This window comes from Heloderma suspectum, chromosome 4 (assembly GCF_057233095.1).
Source record: "Heloderma suspectum isolate Gila_16-S chromosome 4, 16-S_ref, whole genome shotgun sequence".
In the NCBI taxonomy this organism is placed as follows: domain Eukaryota; kingdom Metazoa; phylum Chordata; class Lepidosauria; order Squamata; family Helodermatidae; genus Heloderma; species Heloderma suspectum.
The window spans coordinates 253,647,092-253,671,656 of record NC_139461.1 but is presented as its reverse complement, the minus strand read 5'-3'; the positions used below and the strand labels follow the sequence as shown (position 1 = coordinate 253,671,656).

The 24,565-nt window shown below is 40.1% G+C and overlaps 1 protein-coding gene across 1 annotated transcript in view; it reads right to left on the bottom strand.

Annotated features, from left to right (window-relative positions):
* Positions 1-5,349: 5,349 nt before the first annotated feature.
* LOC146348539 (zona pellucida sperm-binding protein 3 receptor-like) overlaps positions 5,350-24,565 on the bottom strand; it is a 33,801-nt gene continuing 14,585 nt past the window's right edge. Inside the window, exons 5-10 of the mRNA XM_084853398.1 lie at positions 14,236-14,427; positions 12,186-12,212; positions 9,569-9,635; positions 8,694-8,734; positions 8,121-8,208; positions 5,350-6,297 (exon numbers count right to left, since the gene is read on the bottom strand). Of these exons, the coding sequence (XP_084709524.1) occupies positions 9,571-9,635; positions 12,186-12,212; positions 14,236-14,427 (284 nt within the window). The 3' untranslated portion in view covers positions 5,350-6,297; positions 8,121-8,208; positions 8,694-8,734; positions 9,569-9,570. The remainder of the gene's footprint in view (positions 6,298-8,120; positions 8,209-8,693; positions 8,735-9,568; positions 9,636-12,185; positions 12,213-14,235; positions 14,428-24,565) is intronic.

Sequence of the window (24,565 nt, the reverse complement as noted above, 5' to 3'; positions counted from 1 at the left end):
ATAATTTCATAGAGGTAGTCAGCTTCTAGTGCAACAGTCCAGACATAGAAGTTGTGATGGGATTATAGTAATGGGACTAATAATGGTGTGCAGAGGACATTTAGCAACAACATGCATATCTGGGATTATGAGACAGCTTTTCAGATCCTGGAGCAGCCTTCTCCAATTTGGTGCCCTCCGGATGTTTTTGATTTCAACTCCCATCAGCCCCAGTTGGCATGTTTAATGGTGAGGAATGCTGGGGTTTGTAGTCCAAAACATCTGGAAGGCACCAGGTTAGGGAAAGCAGTTCCAGTGCATAATTTTGAGGTTGTAATTAACCAGTTTAGAACTTATTTACTTTATACAGGGCAACTTCAAGTGATTTTGTCATGTGCATTCTTCATATCTTAAACCAGTACTTCATCATCTTCACTGGCTCCTAGTCCATTTTCATGCCCAATTCAAAGAGCTGGTTTTGGCCTTTGAAGCCCTCCATAGTTGGGACCTCGGTATCTGAAGGTCTGTCTCTTCGCACATGTACCTACCCATTCCCTGAGATCATCCTCTGAGGCTCTTCTCTCAGTGCCCCCGCCTAGTGAGGTATGGCAGGGTACGAGAGAAAGGGCTTTTCAGTAACAGCCTCTTGGCCCTCCCCAGAGACCTGCCTCGCACCTACTTTTAACATCTTTCCAGTACCAAACCAAATCCTTTTCATTTTCCCAGGCCTTTAAATTATGTTATCAATTTATAGCGTTTGGCTCCATGGATTTTATTCCTCTGCCCTCAGTTTGAGATTGGTTTATTGCTGCAAAGTTTATTTTCCTCTGTTTTAAATTATTTGTGATTTTATAATCACAATGTATGTAATAATGTATGTAATGGTTGTATGTAATTTCTCCTTGGTTATAGTTTGTTTTATTGTAATTTTGTTTGTTTTAATTCCTATAAGCTGCACAGAGAACTTCAGTTATAGAGTGGCCTATACATTCTATAAATAAGATATTGTACCATATGAGTGGAGCAATGCACTACCGGATCCCTTACAACATTACAGAACATACTGTGCTGCAGCATTTTGATCATGCTCAACTATGCATAATCAAATAATGGCACCCCACCATTCTTAGCAGTAGTTCCTGGGACAATGGTGTCCATGTCTCTATCAATGGAATTGGATAATAGTAAAAAAAAAAAAAAAGCATGAAACAGAAAAGATAGTTTGTCTTGATTTGGTTTAGGAATGAGCTTGTTTTTTGTGTTCAGTTTGGTTCATTTCTAATAAATGTTCACATTTTTAATTCATATACATACAATGACTTAAAATTTGACATTCTATAACTGTGTCCCAAACCTGCCACCTGAAGCTGCTAACACACTTGAATGATATAATGGATCCTGGATAGGTTGTAAAGGCAAAGGTTAACATATCATAAAGAAAATTATTATAATACCTTATCACAATAATGCACTTCACTCTAAAGATGTTTCCCACATTGTCAAGTGGGAGAATATTAAGAATATGTGCTATGTAAATTTAAAGGATTAGAACTGCAGGACTGAAATCACAAACTGGTCTTTTGCCTTCTGTTTTCCATGCTACTCCTAGCCAAATGGACTAGCCCAGCAGTCCCCAACCTTTTTGGCGCCAGGGACTGGTCAATTTTTCCACAGACTGGGGGGGGGGGGTCCACAGGCAGATTTCCGTCCGCTGGGACACAAATGGCGTCTGCTACGTGGACGCCATTTGCATCCCTATTCTTTGCAGTAATCGGCTACATAAAGATTTACATAGCCTATTACTTGTAGAACAGGGATGCAAATGGTGTCCGCGTAGCGGATGCCATTTGTGTCCCAGGGGCCGGAAGTCTGCCAGCGGCTGGAGCTGGCCGGCAGCTCCACGGACTCACTGCAGAGTGGAGCTGGCCAGGGCTGGCGAGGATTCCAGGGGGGGGGGGCGGATCACCTCCCCCCCCTCACCCAAGGTGAAGGGGATTCGCACACCCCTGCGGCCCAGTTGCTGACAGGCCACGGACCGGGACCGGTCCGCGGCCCAGGGGTTGGGGATCCCTGGACTAGCCTACACAGCTGTAATCTGATATACTCACAAAAGAAACTTGTGACTTAGTAGAGCACTTAGGCTGCAGAAGAAGCTCATTAGGCATTGAAGTGTGGGGGCTGTAAGATGATGCTGGAGTGTGGTGGAGGATGGTCTCCTTAACCGTGTATATAAGCAATTTCTATACTCTCCTTAGTGCTTTCTATGTTCCAAGATGAATCTGTGACGTTGTGGGAACATTCCAAACTCATTCTAAACTCATTCCAAAGGTCCGACAAAACTCAAACTTGAGTATCTCTTCTCTCCAAGTAATGCTAAAACAGAAGCACCTGTAGTCTGTTGTTTGTTTTTGCTCAGAGAAGCATTTTGCCCACGATAAATAAGTGTTTTCAGTAAATATTACTAGAGATAGCTTGCACAGAAGCCGTAACTTTGCAAGTAAGTTTCATAGCAATGAAGTATTGAGACAATGTAAGTACCAGTCAAACTAAACTCCTATGTGACTTCAGTAACAAGGGTGAGGTGGCCAGGGAAGAATGTCTTTCACTATAATACAGCAAGCTTAAAAGCCAGTTTTGATTTAAAATTGGAGCGGTTGCTTACGCTGTGGGCGCCATCACACGAGGCTTTTATCGTGCACTCATGGTGGGTCACTCACAGAAGTTGGCAGCTCCTTTTCATGAAGTCATCAGCCTCCAAGCACATCCAGAGGTATTTCCCGGTTATTCCATGTTTAAAATATCCGGAGATAATGAGGTATTTAAATATCTTGTATTTTCCCTATAGTGTACATTCACTGTTGTGCTGTTACGCATCCACTAGATGGCATTGTTTCATTGAGATCTATGGAATACTGATAATGAAAAACTTACTCTCTCAGCAGTCACATGGTCACCGTATAGGAGCTCACAGTAAACATGGAAAGGCTCCACAACAGTAGGACTGCAAGTTTTTTCTTTAATGTAGAGATGCCCATAGCCAAAAAAGAAGAAAGGCATCACCAAAAAAGACACAAATGTGCGTAACTTTTGCACATACTAATTCTGTATAGATGCTAATTTAGAAATAATACCTATAATTTAAATAGAAATATAATACATCTCACCATAGTGAGGAAGACTGTGACCAGGTGCCTGCCTTGTCTGCTGTCTAAATGCTGCTGATGGGTAACTTCAAGGCACCTCCACTCCCTTCTTATCTTTAAATTGAAGTTGGACTGGGCAGATCTTCAAACAGAGGGCACCTTCAAAGAGAGGACTGTTCTCTGGCACCTTCAGATAAAGGACTGTCCTGTGTAAAGTAGGACACCAGGCAACCCTATTTAAAATACAGTTCTTTAAATAAAAAGACCTTATCAACAGGAAGCTAGAAATCCAACATGGTGTCTCATGTAACAGAATGTCTCATGTATAACTATCTACTTTGTGGGCTGAAAGCATGGGTGTGTTCAGTAAAATGAATTCCTGTTCTTTAGTTCCATTAAGATCAAAATAGCTAACCTGGAGAAACTAAGAGAGGCAAAGAGACATGTTGGTAAGACAAAGGTATAAGTGTTCATTTCCATTCTGAAAGCTTGCCCACTCTAATGGAGCATGAGGGTCTTGAGGCAGGAGGATGCCATTCTGAGGGCAAGAGAAATTGTCTTTTTAGGGGGAACCTGATCTGTGATGAACTGATAACTCTCACAGGAAAGATATGTCTGAAGGGATGAGGGACTCTCAATAGGGGAAGATTCAATATAACTTGGAACGTAGAGAAATCGGTTTGTGTTGGGAGCGTTGATTTCATGTTTACTACCCACATGGTGCAAAAGTTGCAGATACCACATGCCATGTAGAAAGGCTGGTCGATGATACAAGGAAGGAATGATTTTGTTGCATAATGATGTTGGAAAATATAGTTTCTGGCCCTAGAAAATACAGAATGGTAGGTAAGATGTTAAAATCCAGGAACTCCATGGTAGTCCTTTTCAGAAATACTTCCTATTCCACATGACAAGCCACTTAGCTGCAGATGAGGGTCTCAATGCATGGGTGAGATGATGGTATTGGGAGGAAGGGTTTAAATGTATTAGGTACTGGGGAACATTTTGGGACAAGTGGAGCCTATATACAAGAAACTACATTGGGACTGGCACTTAATATCAGAAAGGTTATAGGGCAGGTTTTAAACAACTTATTCATAAATGGTGATTGTGCAATTTTTTTAGGTCTTCAACATGCTTGTAACTTGGGACAGATCTTAAAGACATGGGTATTAGAGGGCAGATTCTCATGTGGAACAGTAACTGGTTAAAGAATAGGAAGATGAGAGTAGAGAACAGAGTAGAAGCAAATTCTTGCAACAGAGGGAAATAGCGTGGTCCACGAATGACTACAAATGCTATTTATGTGTATGTAAATTATCTGGGATCAGTGATGAGCATTGAGGTGGTAAAATTCCAAAATGGAATGAAAATATTAAGGATGGTAAAACCCCATGCAGACTGAAGAGCACCAATGAACTTCCAATTGGAGGAAAGGTAGCAAAAATGGCAAATAAGGTTAAATAAGTTAATGAAAGTTAACAGTAAAGCAATGCACATTGAGGCTTGGAAGCTTCCAAAGACATCTGGCTGACTACTGCTAAAAAATACAATGTTGAACTATATAGGTCCTTTTACTGATACAGCAAGGCAATTCTTTTTGTCATTATGGATAGATGGGTTAAAAACCTAATGGGGAGAGCAATCCTATGGTCCCTAGACAGCATCTGGGAGGGCCATACGATAGTTCGGATTCCTGGATCCAAGGCTGGAGTCAGCACTCTGACCTCAGACCCAGGAGTCCAAGTTCCCATCCCCCTCACAGCCAGTGCAGAGAGAACCAAGCTAGCTGCCTCTCCGAGGTCGCAGAAGTTACCTTGAGGGGAAAGTAAAGAGGGCGTTCCTGTGGCTGGGAAGGGGACTAGGGAGGCCAGCTTACGAGGAATCCTCTGGCCTGTCCAGCCTCCTTCCCTCCCTCTCCTTGACACCTCATCTAGATGGGTCAAAAAAGCCTGTCTAGCTGAAATGCAGAGTGGGAGGAGCACAGAGGCACAGATAGCCTCCACCACTCCTGCTGCTCTGCATTAGATGGGTTCAGAGGCTTATAGCCATCTCCATAGGATTATGTCCTAAATAAATTTAATCTCAGCACATTTCAGATAAAACCATATTCTGGATAAATCTCAATGATAATTGTTCCTTGGAGGAAGTAATGTTTAACATCATAAAAAGGTCAAAAGTGGCACAGCATCTAAACACTGTATAAAAAGTAGAGATTTAAGATCTTATGTATATGCATGATATTTATTTCATATAAAAGCAATATACATTACAAACTTAATCTTAAATGTTTGATTCATATATGTATAAAATTATCTTCTAAAATCTATATAATGTCATTTTAAACAGTGGTAAATATAAATGAAGTGCCGGAAGAGGAAATAAATCAGTCTTGAAGGTAAAAGTTTTATCCCAGAATGACATTGGGAAACTTCTAAAATTAAAAGGGGAGTTGAAAAAGTAGCTGATGTGCTGTCATTTACAACAGAGGGACTACTAAAATATTTGGATATGCGGCTTAAAAATTAATTCTAAAGACTGAATTAATCCTGGAACAATGTGAGTTTTGTTGCCTTTCTCATGGGTAGCAAAACTGACAAGCTTTCTCAGGGTTAAATTAAAAGGTACATGAAAAATGAGTATTCCTCTCTTAGTCCACCCCAACCCTTCCCATAATGATGTGACTACTCTTCCCCAATCTGGGTCTTTCCAGATGTTTTGGACTATAATTCTCATCATCTTGACCATTAGCCTTGTTGACTTGGACTGAAAGTTTGTGTAGACCAAAACATCTGGAGGAGACACAGGTTTAGGAAGACTGATCTAGTACAACTTACCCTGTGTCCGAAGTTCTTTCTGCTGTACATACAAGAAGCAGTCAATGATGTGAAGCATGGCCAAGTATATGTACAGTGCAATAAGGATACAGGTTAAGTTGCACTAGACATTACAGAGGCGTAGAGAGAAAAGTCACAGTGGGGCTAGCATATGGGCAGGGGGTGACAGTCTGTATTTCTTGTAACATTTCAGAAGTGGATTGACCATGAAACGGTTTGTTCATATAGAACCTTGCATTGTGCAGCAAGATGGCATTTGTGGTTAAACATTGCTCTTCATGTAAGTCTTAAGCCTGTTGGATATTGCAGTATACTTCACTTATTATCTCAGTAGCCTTCTTAGAACAGTAGCCATTCATGGAAAAAAGAAAGACAGTATGAATGTAAGTTTCATGAAGTTCACAATATTAACCGTAATCCAATATAGCAGTTTGATTAATGAAAAAGAACCCTGTAGGTAGCCACTGTGTTTTGGCACATGTAAGGTATTGTAAATGGAAGGGTGGGGAGGATAATTTTTTCCCAGTGCTAATCAGCTTTGAATTAAAAGCAAAACATCTAGTCACTGGCAAAGGGGATGTTTCCAGCCACAGAAAAAATAAACATTCCTATGAAAATTTGCGGTCTTGGACGCTAGCTAGCTAATAGATGCCAGTGTCAGACATACAGCCATATTCACATACCACTACAAAAGCAGCCTAATCTGCTGTGGCTTTTAAAAAGGCAAATTCAGTGTTAGGAAGTATTAGAATACAGACTGAAAATAAAACCGTACATTTTGTAATACTGTGCCCAGTTCTGCTTTTTTCCCCAGCTCATAAGGATATCTATCAAACAGCATATATCAGGAATGAAAAATATTCAGTTTTCTGGAGTATTTGTATGGCGTAAATTTTCTGTTTAAGAAACATGAATACCATATAGTATTAACTAACATCCATCAGAACTTTGCCACTATTAGGATTAGGTAATTTTGCCGTATCTAGTAATATATTCTTGCTGATCTATGGAGCTCACTTGTGGGCAAGCTTCTCTCAGCTACCCTACTTCACAGGAGTTCTTGAAGGAAATAAAAAAATATATAAATGTAACAAGGAAATAATTACATATAATGGTATTAATCATCATTTATGTGGAAACTGTAACTATTTATAATACAGGTTGAATTATATTATGTGACTGCTGGAATTCTGTAACTTACATGATGATCTGGCTTTTCTAGATTGGCAAAATTTATATAATCTAGTATTTGTTGTCTAACAGCATGTACTATTTATAACTAAACCAGAAGGTTTAGGGTGCAATCCTATGCATGTTGGGGCTGGGGCATACTGGGAGTTGTAGGCCTTTTCTCTGTCTAAACACGCATAGGATTGCACCCTAATAGGCCCTTTCTAAATGCTACATGGAGATGCATGTAACTAAATCTTTACAGTCTGTTTCCTGAGCAGCTTTGGAAGGGCGGTAATTTAGGATGGAAGAGACAAGGCAGTGCTTAATTCTTCCCATGCCAATAGTTTCTCTACTCCCCCCCCCCCCATGCATTTTCATCATGGGTTTTCAGTAGAGTGGATATCATGGCAGAGGAATGGTTAGGAAACCCCAACTTTCTTCATTCTAAATTCATCCAGTCTGAAGCTGCTATTTCTTTTTAAAACTGGCTGTCAGGATTTAGTTACATGCATTTGCATAAGGCCCACAGTTTTCCTCTCACCCTGATGTCCATTATATGAATTTTTACTTTGAGTAGCATAAGACAGAAGTGAGCCATCTTTTTTCTATCAAGAGCTGCATTCCCTCATGAGGTCAGGGGCTCATCTGTCAGGGGCTGCACGTTGACAGTGAGAAGACCTAAAGCTAGTGGTGGGCAGGGCCAGAACCAAAATGAGGTGGGTCACCCCTTTCCTCTTTATGCTACTCTTTTCTTTTCTTTCTGGTAAATAGGCCATTCCTTTTTCTTGGTCTCCCTCTTCCCTGGCTGCCAGGGAAGGGGCTGGTCCCTTTTGCCAGAGATCTAAACTGATGGCATGCAAAAGGCTTTGAAATTAGGCTGAGGGCTATATGAAATTGGGCCGAAGCCTGCATCTAGCCCTAGGGCCACAGGTTGCTCACCCCTGCTATAAGATATTTTAAGCTGAATGATGTGTTCTTAAACACTTACCTAAGTGGCAATGATGTAGGTTTAAGGAACACTGTACTTTACTGTGTGAACTCTCAATACTTCGTTCCACTTTGCATTTGTTGATTTTCTGAAAGATGAGGAAAAAATATCGCATATGCAAAAGAATGCAGTGTTTAGGTTTTTAAGATAAAAAGTACACCAAATGTAGGATTTCAGCACTGCAATTAATTTTTAATTTTGAAGATGTTTACAGCACCTTTTCAGTCCAGAACGAGATCCTGTAAAGCACGAGCTTTTTTTCATAAACACCAGCACTTTGAATTGTGCCTAGAAACAGGATAGCATTTCCCAACATTTTTCCTTGCATGAAGATGATCTCCATATTGGGAAAAATGCACACACTGTCATGAACAATACATTTTGCTGTGAGTACATAAGTTAAGTAGATGTCATACACAGTAGCTTCCCAACATGCATTCTGGTGGCAGATCTTCCTTATTCACATTCTTTATACAAAAGTGCACTCTACAGCTGTCAGCTAACTAAATAACTTGTAACAAGTTGATTAAAAGGAAATAATGTGTATATTACCAAAACTTCAGTATAGCTTGCCTTTTTCTGATGATGCAAAATGTTTCTTTCTGTCAGTGTAACTATTTAATAAAGCAAAGTTACCATATGTTTTAGAAGATAAGACATCTTTAATTTTCTCATTCTATAACACACAAAACCAAAAGACCCTTAAAAATGAAGGCAAGCCTTCAAATCAGTGCCACCAATGAAAAGTGCATTCATGCATCAATCAATTAGATCTGACTAAAGTGATCAGAGCTCCAAACCATAGCAAGGGGGGATCCTTCCAGTGACAGCCTCTTGCACCTCATGGGGGCTATATGGGCTGGCTGCCAAAAGGTGAAAAGTTCCCATACAGACGTAGAATGTTATACACATGGTGCTTCAGATCCTGGACCTACTTTTCTCTCTCTTAGAAGGGTTATTATAGTAACCGTGTTCAGACAATCATGGGGGAGGGCGGGGAGATGCTGCCATGACTTCTTCCCCTGCGTGTGCGACCACCATTTGTGTAATTACCTGGGATGCTGCACAGGCTGCCATGTTGTCTGAACCCGGTGCAGTGCGCAGCAGGGGTAGCTTCTTACCCACCCTACAACCCATAGTGGTTTCTTTTCTGATCGTCCGAATGTGGCCAGTGAAGGATAATAAAAGACTATAATTACTTAATTTGAAGTACAGGGTTAATTTTCCTTTTGTAGCAACCCACTCATTGGGCAGCCACATTTCAACTACTTAGTCAGTGTATTCACAGGAAAAAGAACTGCACTCAATTGCACTGAATCTGCAATTCAGATGAAACAGCGTACACTCTTTTCTCTACACAGAGATAATCTCTGTATAGGTAATGTGTGAACTGGTCTTTAGAAATACAAAACAAATGAAGAGGAGTGTGGTAATAAGAAAAGTCTTACCCTTACAGGGAACGATACTTCTGGTAAATCATTTTAACTGCAAGCAGCAACACAATTAATATAAATGCTTAAAGAAAAGCAAAAAAAAAAAACACATTATCTTAGTAAAAAAAATTCATGAGATCAAGAAAACTGATGCAAGATTAAACACAAGTTTTAGAAATGCTGTTCTAAATATTACTAAAAGCATACAACACAATCTGCCTCATACTTGAATGTTACAATAAAATGCTATGAACTGCTATTTTATGCTGACAAATTACTATAATAACTAATCTACATCTTTATTTTTGAGGTATACACATGAAGATATCACCACTGTTTTTTATATGGAAAGTTATTTGAAATAGTCCTCTTTTCCCCATGTCAAAATATCCAAAGTTAACTAGAAAAACAGCAGTGATATTTTGTAGGCAAGATAGTGAGGTGGGGGTGGGTGGAGATGAAGGGAAAGATCCAGCTTCTATATCCATTTCACTCTAGCCATTTCCCCTACCACAACTGAGAACTGGGTGCGAGTGCTGAGGATTCCATCTCATCTTAATCCAGCCATTGCACCTTTGCCACTACCACATCCTGTACTGTTGTCTCAATCACTACCTATTCTTTCCTTGATGGTGGAAGAAGTAACTTAATATTACTTAAGTAATTTAATATTATGTCAGTGCCTGGAGAGGTTGAATTGAGTTCAAATGAGAGGTGCCCATCTTTTTCAAGGTAGGCGCATACCAGAGGAAACAAGGTGGCCATTTTACCACCTAATGCAATCTTGAACATATTCTTGGTGAGGGATAGGATAGTGTGCATGAAGACAGCTAGTGGGATGAGATGACTTTTCGTGATGTCCTAGGAGCAGGAGACTGGGGGCTGGAGAGGCAATAACAGCCCTGTTCTGGATACCAGAACGGGGAAAGGCAATGTCAGAAACCATTTGGCTGACTTCTATCATGCTTGATCTTCTATGTGTGACACAAATGACCAAATGTGATGGAACTTCACCAATTGTGCAACATTCTTTTCTTCTCTCTTTTAAGATGACAGATTTGGGCAAAACACAGCAAAAAGTCAATGTTTACCCCCAAATGGGGAAAACCTAGAGGTATGATTAAATTCATGTTAAGCACTTTTAAAGTCCCACTGGTTTCAACAGGAGAGTTAGCATATGATTAAGAATTTAAGAAGAGCCATGCTGGAGAAGACCAAAGGTCTATCTAGTCTAGCATTATGTTTGAACAGTGGCCAACCAGGTGCCCATGGAAGCTCACAAGCAGGACCATGAGTGCAACAGCATCCTCCCACTCAAGTTCCCCAGCAACTGGTGTACATAGGTATACTGCCCCTGATACTGGAGATAGCATATAGCCATCAGGACTAGTAGCCATTGATAGCCTTATCCATGAATTAGTCTAAACCCCTTTTAAAGTCATCCAAGTTGCTGGCCATCGCTACAATTTATGGTAGTGAATTCCATAATTGTGCCTTGTGAAGAAGTGCTTCCTTTAATCTGTCCTGAATCTCTCACCAATCGGCTTCATGGGATGACCCCAGGTTCTAGTATTATGTGAGAGAATTCTGGAATTATGCATGTTTTTTCCACAACATGCATAATTTTATACACTTCTATCGTATCTTGCCTTACTTGCCTTTTTTCTAAGCTGAATAGCCCAAATGTTGTATCCACTCCTCATACAAGTTGCTCCGGCCCCTTGATCATTTTGGTTGACCTTTTCTGCACCTTTTCCAGCTCTACCATATATTTTTGAGGTGCATAGACCAGAACTGTACACAATATTCCAAATGTGGCTGTGCCAATATTTATATAAGGGCATTATAGTATTTCTTATTCCTTTTAAAATTATGCTCAACATGGATTTCCCTTTTCATAGCAGCTGCACACTGGGTGGACATTTTCACAAAGTTATCCAAGATCTCTTTCTTGATCAATCACCACTAACTTAGATCCCACCAGCATATACTGGTGAAAGTAGAATTTTTTGCCCAAGTGTGCATCACTTCACACTTGTTTGCCATTTTAATGCCTATTCATCTAGTCTGGAGATATCTTTTTGGAGCTCTTTCCAATCCCATTTTTGTTTTAACCACCTTAAATAATTTTAATGGCCACCCCACTGTTCACCCATAACTCCAGATCACAAGTTAAAAAGTACTGGTCCCAGTAGAGATCCCTGAGGGGCCCCACTGTTTACATCCCTCCATTGGAAGAACTGACCATTTATTCCTACTCTCTGATTTCTGTTCTTTAACCAGTTACCAATACATAAGAGGGTCTCTCCTCACATCCCATGACTGCTAAGTTTGCTCAAGAGTCTTTGGTGACAGACTTTATTAAAAGCCTTTCGAATGTCTAAGTAAACAACATCTACTGGATCACCCTGTCCACATGTTTATTGACACTCTCAAAGATGCTTAAGTCTTTCCAACTGAAATAAATTAGACTATGAAATGTTTAACTTTGTCAGGATAATGCCCAGTTTCCTATGACCCAAATATATTTTGTTACTGAAAAAAGTGAAATTATCTAAAGCATTGGTCTTGTATGTCAAATTTATGAATGCATCTTCATGTTTCTTGCATGCAGTTTCAAAACATTACATACCAGTTATAAGCAGTATGAAGAAAGCATCTAGAGGGAGAAAAGCATTCTGATAAGTGAATCTCTCACAAAATACCATTTAATACTACTTATTAAAAGAAAGCCTATTCATTCAGACTGGCAGTGACATCAAAAATGAATTTATTTGCTGAAGTACTGTAATTCATAGTACAGTTGGTAAACATTTTTCACTGATTCTGAAGAAGTACCCTAAACTCGAGTCACCCATGTGAAAATTCCCCTTATATTAATTTTAGAAATCATACATATTGAAAATAAGCAACCTTGATGTTATTTGACTCATTATTCCCAAATTTTAAATAAGATTTTGTTGGATAGAAAGTGTATTTTTAAATATTAAAGGTGCAGATCTACTTTTTAAAATAAGAGCCCAGAGATTAAATAACCTAAAAGATTCCCACTAAACACCTGTAAAAGAGATCTTCCACCCATTTAGAGTAACGTTGGGGATCCTGGACCTTCAGGAGGCCAGGCATCAAGCTCACTATCACTGTTTCCAAACTGCAAAAAATAGTTCCTCCAGAGAACCGAAACAAAAGCTGTGAAGAGAAGGCTCAGCTTGCTCCTGGTATCTATCCACTTAAGGAAAATCCCAGTTATGTATTTTCACAGATTCAAGCCTAGAGGTCATTATGTAAAGGCAGTCATGAGTTAAGTAGTGGTAGCATGGAAAAATGTAATAAACACTACAACACTGTTGGCCTCTGCTCCTTTGGTGTGGGAGATAGGGTCAGCTCCAAGACATTGGAGCAACAGGATATGAGAGCTTCCTGTGCTGGAGCTGTTTGCTTAGCCTATGCTTTGCTTCCTCTGTTCAACTAAACAAATGTCTGGGCTTTTACTGTCAAACCTAAGCTTCTTCACTCAGAAATAGGTCCATCAGAGTTCAGTTGTGCTTAGTTCAAAGGAAGTCTATAGTATTGTAGCTTTCATGCAAGAGTGGGGAACCCAGGGACTAAATTCATCCCTCCTGGGACCAATCCAGCCTTCCAGGGTTCCTCACATGGCCGCACCTGCTTCCATGTCTCCCCCTTTCCCCAACCACCGATTGGTGGTTTCCTGATTGTTTGGTGGCTTGTAAGTTTTTCCCCATTCTAAAAGGTTGAAATTCCTCCCTTAAGCATTAGTTATGGGTAGTAAGAGCTTTAAGCTACAATATGCTGGTATTTTTTGCCACCCTTAAGAGCTTCTTCAAAACTGAATTCAGCCCTCAGGCTGAAATAAGTTCCCCACTGCTGCTTTAATGTATTTTCAAATGGAATGCACATGTACTAACTATAGTCATGTAACATTGCCACTTTTTTATTAATGAAAAGCTGCCCCAGGAGGCTGCAATTGGGGGCAGAAGAAGGTAAGCTATGTTCTTAATTCCTTCCTCCTTACTATTTTCCTGCTCAAACTTCCCGCTCCCTGATGCCTTTCCCTCGTGGTGGAAGAGTAACTTCATGCATGGCAATTTTGAGCAGGAAAGTGGCAGCTGGGTAAATGGTTAAGCAGCACCTTCCTCTAACTACCAATTATATCCTCCATAGGCTGCTTTTTATTATGAAATATAAAAAACTACAAGTGAATGTTATATACCTCTGCATGTAATAACAAGTTCGCTTCAGTGGTTTGGAAAACTGCACCTTTTCTTCATCCACCTTGGTTAAGACCCCAAGATAGGTCTTCAACAGCTACTAGCAATGACATTTATCTTGCACTAGATTACCCTTTATTGCCCAAACTGGATCACTCTGACACTTTGAGCATTGAGCCATTTATCCAACTCAAGACATCAAATGGTCTACTTTTTTTAATAGACGAATTACAAGTGACTTTACAGATTGCCCTTTAATCGTCCAACTTTCAGTGTACTATTGCCAGGTAAACTGCCTCAACTCTTTACACTCATGGAAGTATAGATGATTAAAGAAGGTAGGTCTCCTATTTGAAGAAAAATAGGAGGTTCAACAAAAGACGAATACATCCTGTGCAGGTAAAGTAGATTGTCTGGCAAGTGTTGGTATATATTCACAAACCTTATACATACTCAGAGAACAAGCTGGAATGGCAGGCAACCATTTCTTCCCACCAATGTATCGAATCTCAGCTGGTCCACTTAATGCATAGCCAGCATTACAGTGAATCATAACTTTATCTCCAGGCTCATAGTAGTTTTTCTTCCCATGGATTATTTTTCCATTAGGAATAGACAGTTGAGCAGTGTCATGTGAAGTTCTAACTGAAAAAAAACAAACACACACAATTATAAAAATATAAATATTTTAAAAACACACATTTCCAAATCTTTTTTGGAAAGATTTTCCAAAAAGCTTCACACTTGAATTTAATAAATTTTTATAATTAAAGAAAAAAAATACAACTTGATTTGCAACATGAAGAATTTTGCTCACCAAAACATTTAAGAAAATCCTGTCATGTGTTGTATATATCTGAGTTGCCGCCATACTAGGTCCCTTTAGCACTACTAAGGTATTGCTTTTCTGCAACCAGCTTGCCCAAAGTGGAATTAAAACAGTGGTTCCACACACTTAATATACAGTGCTATATTATCTGGCAACACCCAAGGGCACCCAGAGAAAAAACTAGTGGTGGTGGAAAGGAAGTCTATCAATTTTATCTACTGCTCATTGGCTTGACACTTTGGAGCTTTTATACCATTGGCACCCACACCTGAGCTTTATACGGTGCTAAAGAGAGACAGACATAGTTTACTATTGTCTGTGGTATTATGCATTGTTGAACTAACATGTAATTAATAAACAGTTTTAATTTGCCTACTTAAGGACTCCATGCAGTAGGACTCTATACAGTCATTAAACTGAAGCAAGAAATCACACACACAAAATAGCACATTTATTACCACGGCTGGCACCAGCAGTTAGCATAGGGGGACAGCTTTGGAAGGCCCAGAGGCTCAGAAGGGCCTATCCCTGCCCCTAAGTTTATCACAGCAGCTGCTGCCATATGGAAGATTTGCCCCATTTGCCTTTGCCTTGCTAATAAATGGCTTCATTGAACACTGGCATAATGACACATGGACCATTTGTGGCAAATGGGACAAATCTTCTGTATTTGCACCACCTCATTCCAGTTACACAATTAGGAAATTCAATAATTAGATGCCTCTGAAAGAACACTGGATTAAAATATGGGATTGCGTAAAACAATGCAATTCAACTCAGCCTCTTAAAACAAGAGTAATAAAAACTTGTCTTGTCTTTGAGCCTTCCCAGATGGGAGACAGAGGTGCCAGGCAATTAGTAATTGATGCTCATTATTCTTGCTCTATTTAATCCTCAACTTAAGTTGATGTTGAATGTATCATGTGTTTGAATCTATACATGTATAAGCTTTGCATTTATTGTTATGCTGATAGTTTAATAGTAAAGAAAGACAGATAAACTTGGTTTGAGAGAGTGATTTCTGGGGAAATATCAAACTCTGTATGTCCTATATCTAGAATTTAGAAGTTACTCTTACTCTGAGATTGCATCTTGTTGTGGAGGAATCTGAATATGTTTAGTTAAACAGGTAGAGTAAGGTTGCTTACGTACTGACAGCATATCTTAAAAGAACCTCTGAACAAGGACCCATATCTATATGTCACACATTGCACTAGTAGAAAAACTGTCAAAACAGATAAAAGTAGCAAGAGGAAACAAAGTGGACAAGTCCATGGAGAGATTGTACTGTTTTATTACCTACAAAAATACTAGCAATAAAAATATGAAAACACCACACATGCATGACCCACTGTGGAAAGGCACCCTTACACGAACTGAACCTTATATGATCTTCTTCTGTATAATTATGTGACAGAATCATATGTTGTGAACTACTCAGAGAGCTTTGGCTATGGGGCAGAATAGACATTTAATAAATAAACTAAGGCCTCAAAATTAAATTCTTGTAATTTCCCTTTTTGTCTGTTACATTGTTATATTGTTTGTACTGAATATTCTTATATAATAAAATTTGAAAAAATGGTATCAACCAAACAATGTGGTTAAAATTAAATCTCAATGCAAGCATGCTAGGCTTACACTTACAGTTCATAAAACTGAATAAGTGATCTTTACCAGTCAAGCTAATGTTTATTGTGACACAGTCCCATTGAATCCAGTTGAGCAATGTACCATTACTTTCATGTTCCCACCAAAACTCCTCAGCTGTATAAGTTTCCTAAATTGAGGTTCCACACAGGCACAGAGCCCGTATGTGTGATGCACAGGGACCACAAAGAAGAATAATCTGTTCCCTTAAAAAACCTCAGCCTCAGAGGTAACGGCTCTCTAACTTGTCCGTATGTGAGAGTAGATGGGAGGGCATAAAAGACTGGATATTCTCAGTGGTGGCTTCAAGACTATGGAACTCCAAGGCGAAATCTGTTGGGCTCTCTGTCTTGTTGCTTTCAGATGGTTTGTAAAGGCTTCTTTAAAATTCCATTTGGCTTACAGTCTTAATTCTGCTGTTTGTTAAAAAAACAAAACAAAACTGCACTGGTGTATTTTTTATGTTTTAACTCCTGCTTTTTATTGTTATAATAGTTTTAACTGCAGTTTTTAATTTTTGTGTTTTTCATATTTTTATTGTAAGCTGCTTTGTTTTAACAGACAAGTGCGATATAAATAATAAACTAATTAACCCAGAGATAAAATGCTGGAATGCAATAGGAAGACAACAACGACATCTGGATTGTGTAAAAGTTGAGCAAAAAAAGGATGGCAATTCTGGTGAAAACAGCTAGTGAGAAGCATCTTTGGAAGTAGTCCAAGTTCGTAAAGCTAATAGCATATAAAGAACGCTTTATATAGCCAATATAAATAGTGGGGCTGGCCCTAGTTCTGTCTAGTTCCTGCCATGAAAGACTATCAGAGAGGCTGTATCCTAGTTGGGACTGCACTCCACAATCGCCTGCTTCTCCCAGATCTGGTCAGTCTGGTCCAGTGAAGGCTGTAAAAAGAGGACAGCCTGCTAGGCATAATCACCTTAAGGGGCACTGGGCATAAATGCACAAAACTGTCCTAGAGCCACTACTCTAGAAAACATGCACATACTTAGTGCTATCTTATACATTTTCCCGCTTGGAAAATACTGGACCTTGTGGAGTTATGATCCAGGACAGCAGATTTTGGAGAATATTTCCCCCCAACTTTTAGCCCTGTAATTCCATCCCAAATCCCACCTGAAGCAGGATTTTTATATAAACTCATCATCATTGTTCCCTTGGATAGCCTAATAGTCTTGGCTGCTATTTCTCTCTCCCTACTTTCTAAGCGAGCCTTTGTCATTTGGTTGCACACTTCACTCGCCCAAGGGAGTGAAGCTGGTAAGACCACTCAGGTGGTAAGACTAGCTACTCAGCTGGTAAGACCACTAAGTTCTACTTTATAACTACAGCAATCAGTCATCCTTCTCCCACCACCACACTCCCAAGCTATGAGAAGTTAGGACAATCAGAGGTTGCTTGATTTCTCACTCATCTTATTGTTCCTATAGTGCTCTTTACATGTTTGCAGTACATACATGAGCAGAACAGGAATAAACAAAACTGACTGTGCTGTTTCAAACAGCACACTGCTCAGCATACCTCCAAATAAATTCAGCCTCTCTGCTTGAATTCCACAGGATACATCTACTACACTGGGCACCATGTCACTTGAAACAACTTAATTACTTTGGTTTGTCCCACATTATTATTTGGCTATCTGATGAAGATAAAGCAGAACAATATGTAACCAGAGCATTGTTGCATTTCCTTTCACATAACCTATCAACAAAGACATAGAGAGCAATACTGTATCAGTGTTAGTAACGCTATCATGAGGTATTAAAGGAACTCAGAAATGGATCTCTGAACAGAGTTAGGACATGAGATGACGCACATGCTTCAAAAGACAAGCTGCTAAAATGGAAGCTATTAACAGTCTAAGGAACGATGATAGGATTAAATGTATCAGTTGGACTAAGATTTATGCTGGATCAACTGCACTAGTGGAAGTGGATGAAGTCCAAATCAGCCCCCCATCAGTAGCCACAGATGTAGACAAAACACACTCAAGTGGTGGGTTAAGAACAGACATTACTTGAGATATAACAAGCTTGCATCTCGGAGTAAATTGGCTGAGGTATGATCAGCATCCCTTGCAGGAGGAAATAGGAATAGTAGGGGGAGGAGACAAGGAAAAGGCAACATATCTCCCAGAGATCCCCTCCCACCTGACTCAGGTACATATTAACCCTTCAAGTTCAGGTTAAGTGACTCAAGGCCCGAGTCCCCCCAACAGTGGACATCCCCATCCAGTCCTTTCCACAGCAACCCCTCCTGCCCCTTGAAAATGCTACAGAGTCAGGAAACCCTGCTGAATGAGGTGAGCTGTGGTATGGGGAGGTAGGGATTGGATTAAGGGATCTTCCACAAGCAGAGCCCTTCCTCTCATGGAAAGTCCCTTCCTCTAACAGAAGGCAGATCCTGGATCCAATCCATTATTTATTTGGTTATTCTGTTAAGGGGACCATATCCTAAAATTAGGAAGTTGGTGGGGGGAAGCAAACTATAGAATCATTCATTTGTCAGCCTAATGAGGGGCTTAGTGGTTTAGCAAATGTCTCTGTCAATAATGAACGGCCAATCTCAGACTTGGAGACCCCAACAGCTTTATCTCACATACAGAACATTCCATGGTGATCTGCCAGCCAGTCCAGGAGACGGATGCTAGGTCAGTTGCTGACAAACAGGTTGACAGAGGTAGAGAGTCAGCACAGGCCAGATAAATTTAAAAAGGAAGAAAAGACAGAATAGTGGTTGAAGAGGAGAAACACAGACAGCGTGGCAGAGAGAAATGCCAGAGATGCAACCTAATGATAGCAGATTGCTGTGGGAGAGAAGATAAAAGAAAGGCAAGAGGTGGAATGTCTGGCAAGATAAAGTTGGGACTATTTAACTGCTTCAGAAGTGCCAAGAGAGGAAAGAAGTTATACAGAGGATCCAGTCAGCTCTGCAGAAGAAGGGGATACAGGGGAACATAAGTGAAGTTTGCTGGGTGAAAGGGATCAAGCCTAGAAAGCTTCCCACATGACAGCCTGACATTCAACTTGGAGATAACCCCAGAGAGCTGAATTGTAATCCCCTGCCACCTCGTACTTCAAAGATTACTTCAAAGCAATCTTCCCTAGCCTATGGAAAGGTATAGCCAGGACAGCTGGGGCTGGTCATCCAGAGCTGCTTTCAAGAGAGGCATAGCAGGGCTGAAACAGGGAAAACAGGCACTGGGGCAACTCCAGCATGCATGCTGGAACAAGGGAATAGGAGAGGTCCTCCTGTCCATAAATGAGAGACTACTTGAGGAGAGGGACAGAAGGGGGAAGGGGCTAGTAGCAACTTAAGTATTGTATAGCTATCTGTTAGCCATTGGGTTGGATCCAGAAAGATTGTTCCACATATAGAATACCACTGGCAGAATGGGATTTCTGCATCTCCTCCTCCCTATCCCTCGCAGACTCCCCTGTACACCCGCCAAATCTGCTCCAGAGGATCCCTCAACCCACCGGAACAATTTCAGAGGGTGCACAGAAGGGGGATTATGCAGGAGTGGGGGGACGACGGAGAAGTCCCATTCCACCAGCAGTATGTTTCCACATGCAAAATGAGGTTTCTGGATCCAACCCAAAAAACATATTTGCATTACCTACTTGAGTTACTGGAGTCTCCATATTTCACCATGGAAATGATGGATCAGGTGCAGGGGAGGGTTGAAGTACCACTCCAACCTGAACAGGTCACACATACAATAATTCCCCTTATGAACTGCAAGTGAATATTTAGACAATGGGGAAAATAGCATATGTCTTGGGTGTTGTTTTAGAGCTAGATTATACCTACAGAAACAAGGTTGTACAGACGGATTCCACAAATTGTAGCCTTGGCACTGTATTGTCATCTCTATGGTCTCATCAGGAAAAGAATAATTTGCATTGCAGTGTATATCAATGGCATGTCCAATCTTATATTGAGGTTGCATTGGCTTCACTTTCCCACTGGGAATTATTGGGGCACCACATAATAATGGAGTAACTGTAATGAGAAAGATAAAACCTCAAAAATGATAAAACAGAAACAAGTCAGACCTTGTTTATCAAAATACCAACATGAGAAAACAAAGGTGCTTTCTCTAGAACTTTTTATCTCCAAGTATCTTCTGTGTAGTTACACATTTGGGCAGCCACTTGACTGGCTATTTATGGTAAGAAAAGTTCCCAGGCAACCAGGCTGAGAAGGCTTTTTAGATTTCTTTCTTTTGGGGAACTGTGTCACAGGGCTGTATGACCAGGTAGGATAATAAAAGTCTTTATAAGCTAGTAATTTCTATGGACAACTTTGTAAGGCTGTATTTGGGAATGTAACTAGCACACATGTGGGAAGGTTCCAGGGCTTGGAAAGAAGCAAATGTTCTCATGCCCTGCCCCCTAAGCTGGCTAATTCATACTGTGTATGTGTTTGGGGAGCGAAGAGAGCATCTTCATACTCAGTTTTCTTCTGAATGGCAAAGATTCAGAAGATCACAGACAAATGATAAATTCAATCTCTGTATAGCAGAGAAGGCTGTAGGATCATACAAAAAACATTTGCAAAACAATAGTTACAGGTAAGCCAACTGTATTCTCCAATGTATCTCCAATATATCTCACATTTGGAAGGCTAGCAAGCTGCCTTATCTGGAGGTGGGTGCAGAAGGCCATACACATTTAATAATGGTGGTGGGCAGTTGCAAACGTAGTAAAAATAGAAATAATTTATTCAGTGAAACCAAAGATGGCATTTTATGCATCAGATTTGTAAAATGAAAATATAACAGATTAACAAAACATTGGCAGGTATATCACATGCCAACGTCATAACAAGAAACAACTTTCTTGGCTATATATTTCCGACTTACACTGCTATTGAACAATCTTTTACATAGCGACAAAGAGTCTTGTGGCATCTTAATGACTTAACAAATTTATTGGGGCATAAACATTCATGGCCTTGAAGTCCATTTCATCAAATGCAAGGGTACAATCCTATGGCCCCTAGACAGCATCATAGGGGCCATAGGATAGTTTGGATTCCCCAATCTGAGGTCCAACCTCGGAGGGGGGAATCAGAGCTCTGACCCCCCCTCCCCCACCCCCTTGCAGCCAGCACAGAAAGAACCGCAGTGGCTGGCCTCCGAGGTCAGGAACAGAATACAGATTCTGACAATGACATTAATGCTTATATTATTCTATTTATTTATTACATTTCTATACTTCTCAATAGCTGAAGCTCTCTGAAATAAGTACAGTGAACATTCACAAATCAATGTTGACAATAGCAGTGTCAGGATGTTTGTGTTAAGTTAACTGACACCTGTAGCGGGATAGAAACTAGTTTTCTAAATTCAGGCCACAGGTGAATTGATAAGTTATAATTCTACTTCTCCCCTTAAAGTTCCTTTCTTCAAGCATAAACTCATCTTAGGCCATAATAAGTTTGTCTTTAAAGTCCCACAAGACTCTTTGTTGTTTCCGCTACAACAGATTAACAGGGATACCCATCTGGAATTGTTCCTGTGAAGAAAGAAGCCAGCTTTTGTTTAATTGACCAACCCCACTGAAAATAAATCCAGATCTAATTCTTCAGATTAAAACAACTCCGTCTTACCATTGCTCACTAGCCTTGAAGTTTTGCGATTCCCTCCTCACTGCCCCATGTTTAGTTTCGGTGCTATTGTTGATTTTATTATAAGCCACTCTGAATATAACATTTGGATGGAAAGTGCAAGCAGGGTATAAATATGTCTTTTAAATGATTTTAGCAAACCTATAATTTAGCAAAACAACAACAAAAACCAACCAAGCCCATAAATAAAGAACTAAGCCAATAATTAAAGAACTGAGCCATAATTAAAGAACGGAGCCAATAATTAAATGTCAAATGTTACAATAGATAATAATTAAATTATAGAAAAAACGGCATAGAGCTATATGCTGTGGTGATAGTGGAAAGGAATGCTAGTAAAATGGGGAGCTAGCACTTGCTAGCACAACTGGAAAGCAGCCCAAACTAGTGCTCCTGGAAATGGAAAAGTCAGCGGAGCTCACAAAAGGAAGCTCTTGTAGGCTCTTCCACAGAAGCGGTATGGGTGACAATACCAGGCTCTAAAACTAGTTTAGTGCTAGGAATGTGCTATCGTTCCCCAAACCAGAATGCTCAGGGTGACCTTGAGATGAAAAATCAGGGAGGCCTCCAAACAAGGAAGTGTTGTAATAATGAGCAACCAATTACCCCCACATTGACTGGATAAATACATGTTCCATTCATGACAAAGAGGTTAATTTTCTCGATGCTCTAAACGATTGTGCCCTAGAACAGTTGGTCATGGAACCAACCATAGGGGAGGTGACCTTGGATTTAATCCTAAGTGGTGTCATCCAGTACCTAATACGAGATGTAAATGTTGTTGAATAAATTGGAAACAGTGACCACAGTGCTATCAGCTTTTTTAAATAAATAAATGTGGAAAATTGCCCAAGAAGTCCAACACAGTCACATTTGACTTCAAAAGAGGAAACTTCTCTAAAATGAGGGAACTGGTGAAAAGGAAGTTAAAAGGGGGAGTCAAGAGGATTAAATCCCTTCAAAATGCTTGAAGATTACTCAAAACCACAATAATAGAAGCCCAGATAAAATGTATACCACAGGTTAGGAAAGGTAGCAATAAGTCCAAGAGGTCGCCAGCACAGTTAATAGGCAATATGAAGGGAGCTATCAGAGAAAAGAGAGTTTCCTTCAGAAAATGGAAGTCTTGCCCAAGTGAGGAAAACAAAAGGCAGCACAAGCTTGCACAAAGCCAATGCAAGCAGACAATAAGAGATGCAAAAAAGCATTTCGAAGAGCATACTGCTAACAATATCAAGGCCAACAGTAAAGAATTCATTAAATATATCAGAAGCAGAAAACCAGCTAGGGAGGCAGTTGGACCACTGGTTGACAATGGAGTTAAAAGAATACTGAAGGGGGACAAGGAGATGGCAGAGAAGCTGAATGAATTATTTTCATCCATCTTCACTGCAGAAGATATAGGACAGATACCTGTGCCTGAACAGATGTTTTCAGGAAGAGAATCCGAGGGAAATAGTGGTAACAAAACATGAAGTTCTCAACCTTACTGATAAATTGAAAGCAAATAAATCACCAGCCCAGATGGTATCCATCCTAGAGTTCTCAAAGAACACAAATATGAAATTGCTGATCTTCTAACAGAAATATGCAACATGTCCCGAAGATCAGCCTCTATACCAGAGGACTGGAAGATGGCCAATGTAACACCAATTTTCAAAAAGGGATACAGGGGGGATCCGGGAAATTACAAGCCCATTAGCTTAATGTCTGTTCCAGATAAATTGGTTGAAGGCATTTAAAGATAAAATTAGTAAGCATATAGAAGGACAAGCCTGCCGAAAAAGAATCAACATGGCTTCCGCAAAGGTAAGTCCTGTCTCACTAACCTTTTAGTGTTCCTTGAGAGTGTCAATACACATGTAGACGGGGTGATCCAGTAGACATTGTTTACTTGGATTTCCAAAAGGCTTTTGACGAAGTCCCTCACCAAAGCCTCCTGAGCAAACTTAGCAGTCATGGAATAAGAGGACAGGTCCTCTTATGGATCAGTAACTGGTTAAAGAATGGAAAGCAGAGAGTAGGAATAAAAGGTAAATTATCCCAATGCAGGGAAGTAAATAGTGGGGTCCCAAAGGGATCTGTTCATAAATTATCTGGAATTAGGAGTGAGCAGTGAAGTGGCCTAGTTTGCCAATGACACCAAATTATTTAGGGTGGTTAAAACAAGAAGGGTAGTGAAAAGTTCCAGAAGGATCTCCCCAAACTGGGAGAATGGGTATCTAAATGGTAAATGTGCTTTCAGTGTAAGCAGGTGTAAAGTGATGCAAGTTGGGGCAAAAAATCCCAACTTCAAGTACAACCTGATGGGATCTGAGCTAGCGGTGACCGACCAAGAAAGAGATCTTGGGGTTGTGGCTCAATGAAAATGTCAACCCAGTGTGCCACTGCTGTAAAAAAGGCAAACTCTGTGTTAGGCATAATTAGAAAAGGAACTGAGAATAAAATTGCCAATATCATACTGCCCTTATACAAACCTATGGTGCGAACATACTTGGAATAATGTGTACAGTTCTGGTCACCACACCTAAAAAAAGATGCTGTAGAGCTGGAAAAAGTGCAGAAAAGAGCAACTAAAATGATCAAGGGGCTGGAGCATCTCCCCTATGACAGAAGGTTCCAACAACTGGGATTGTTTAGCTTGGAAAAAAGG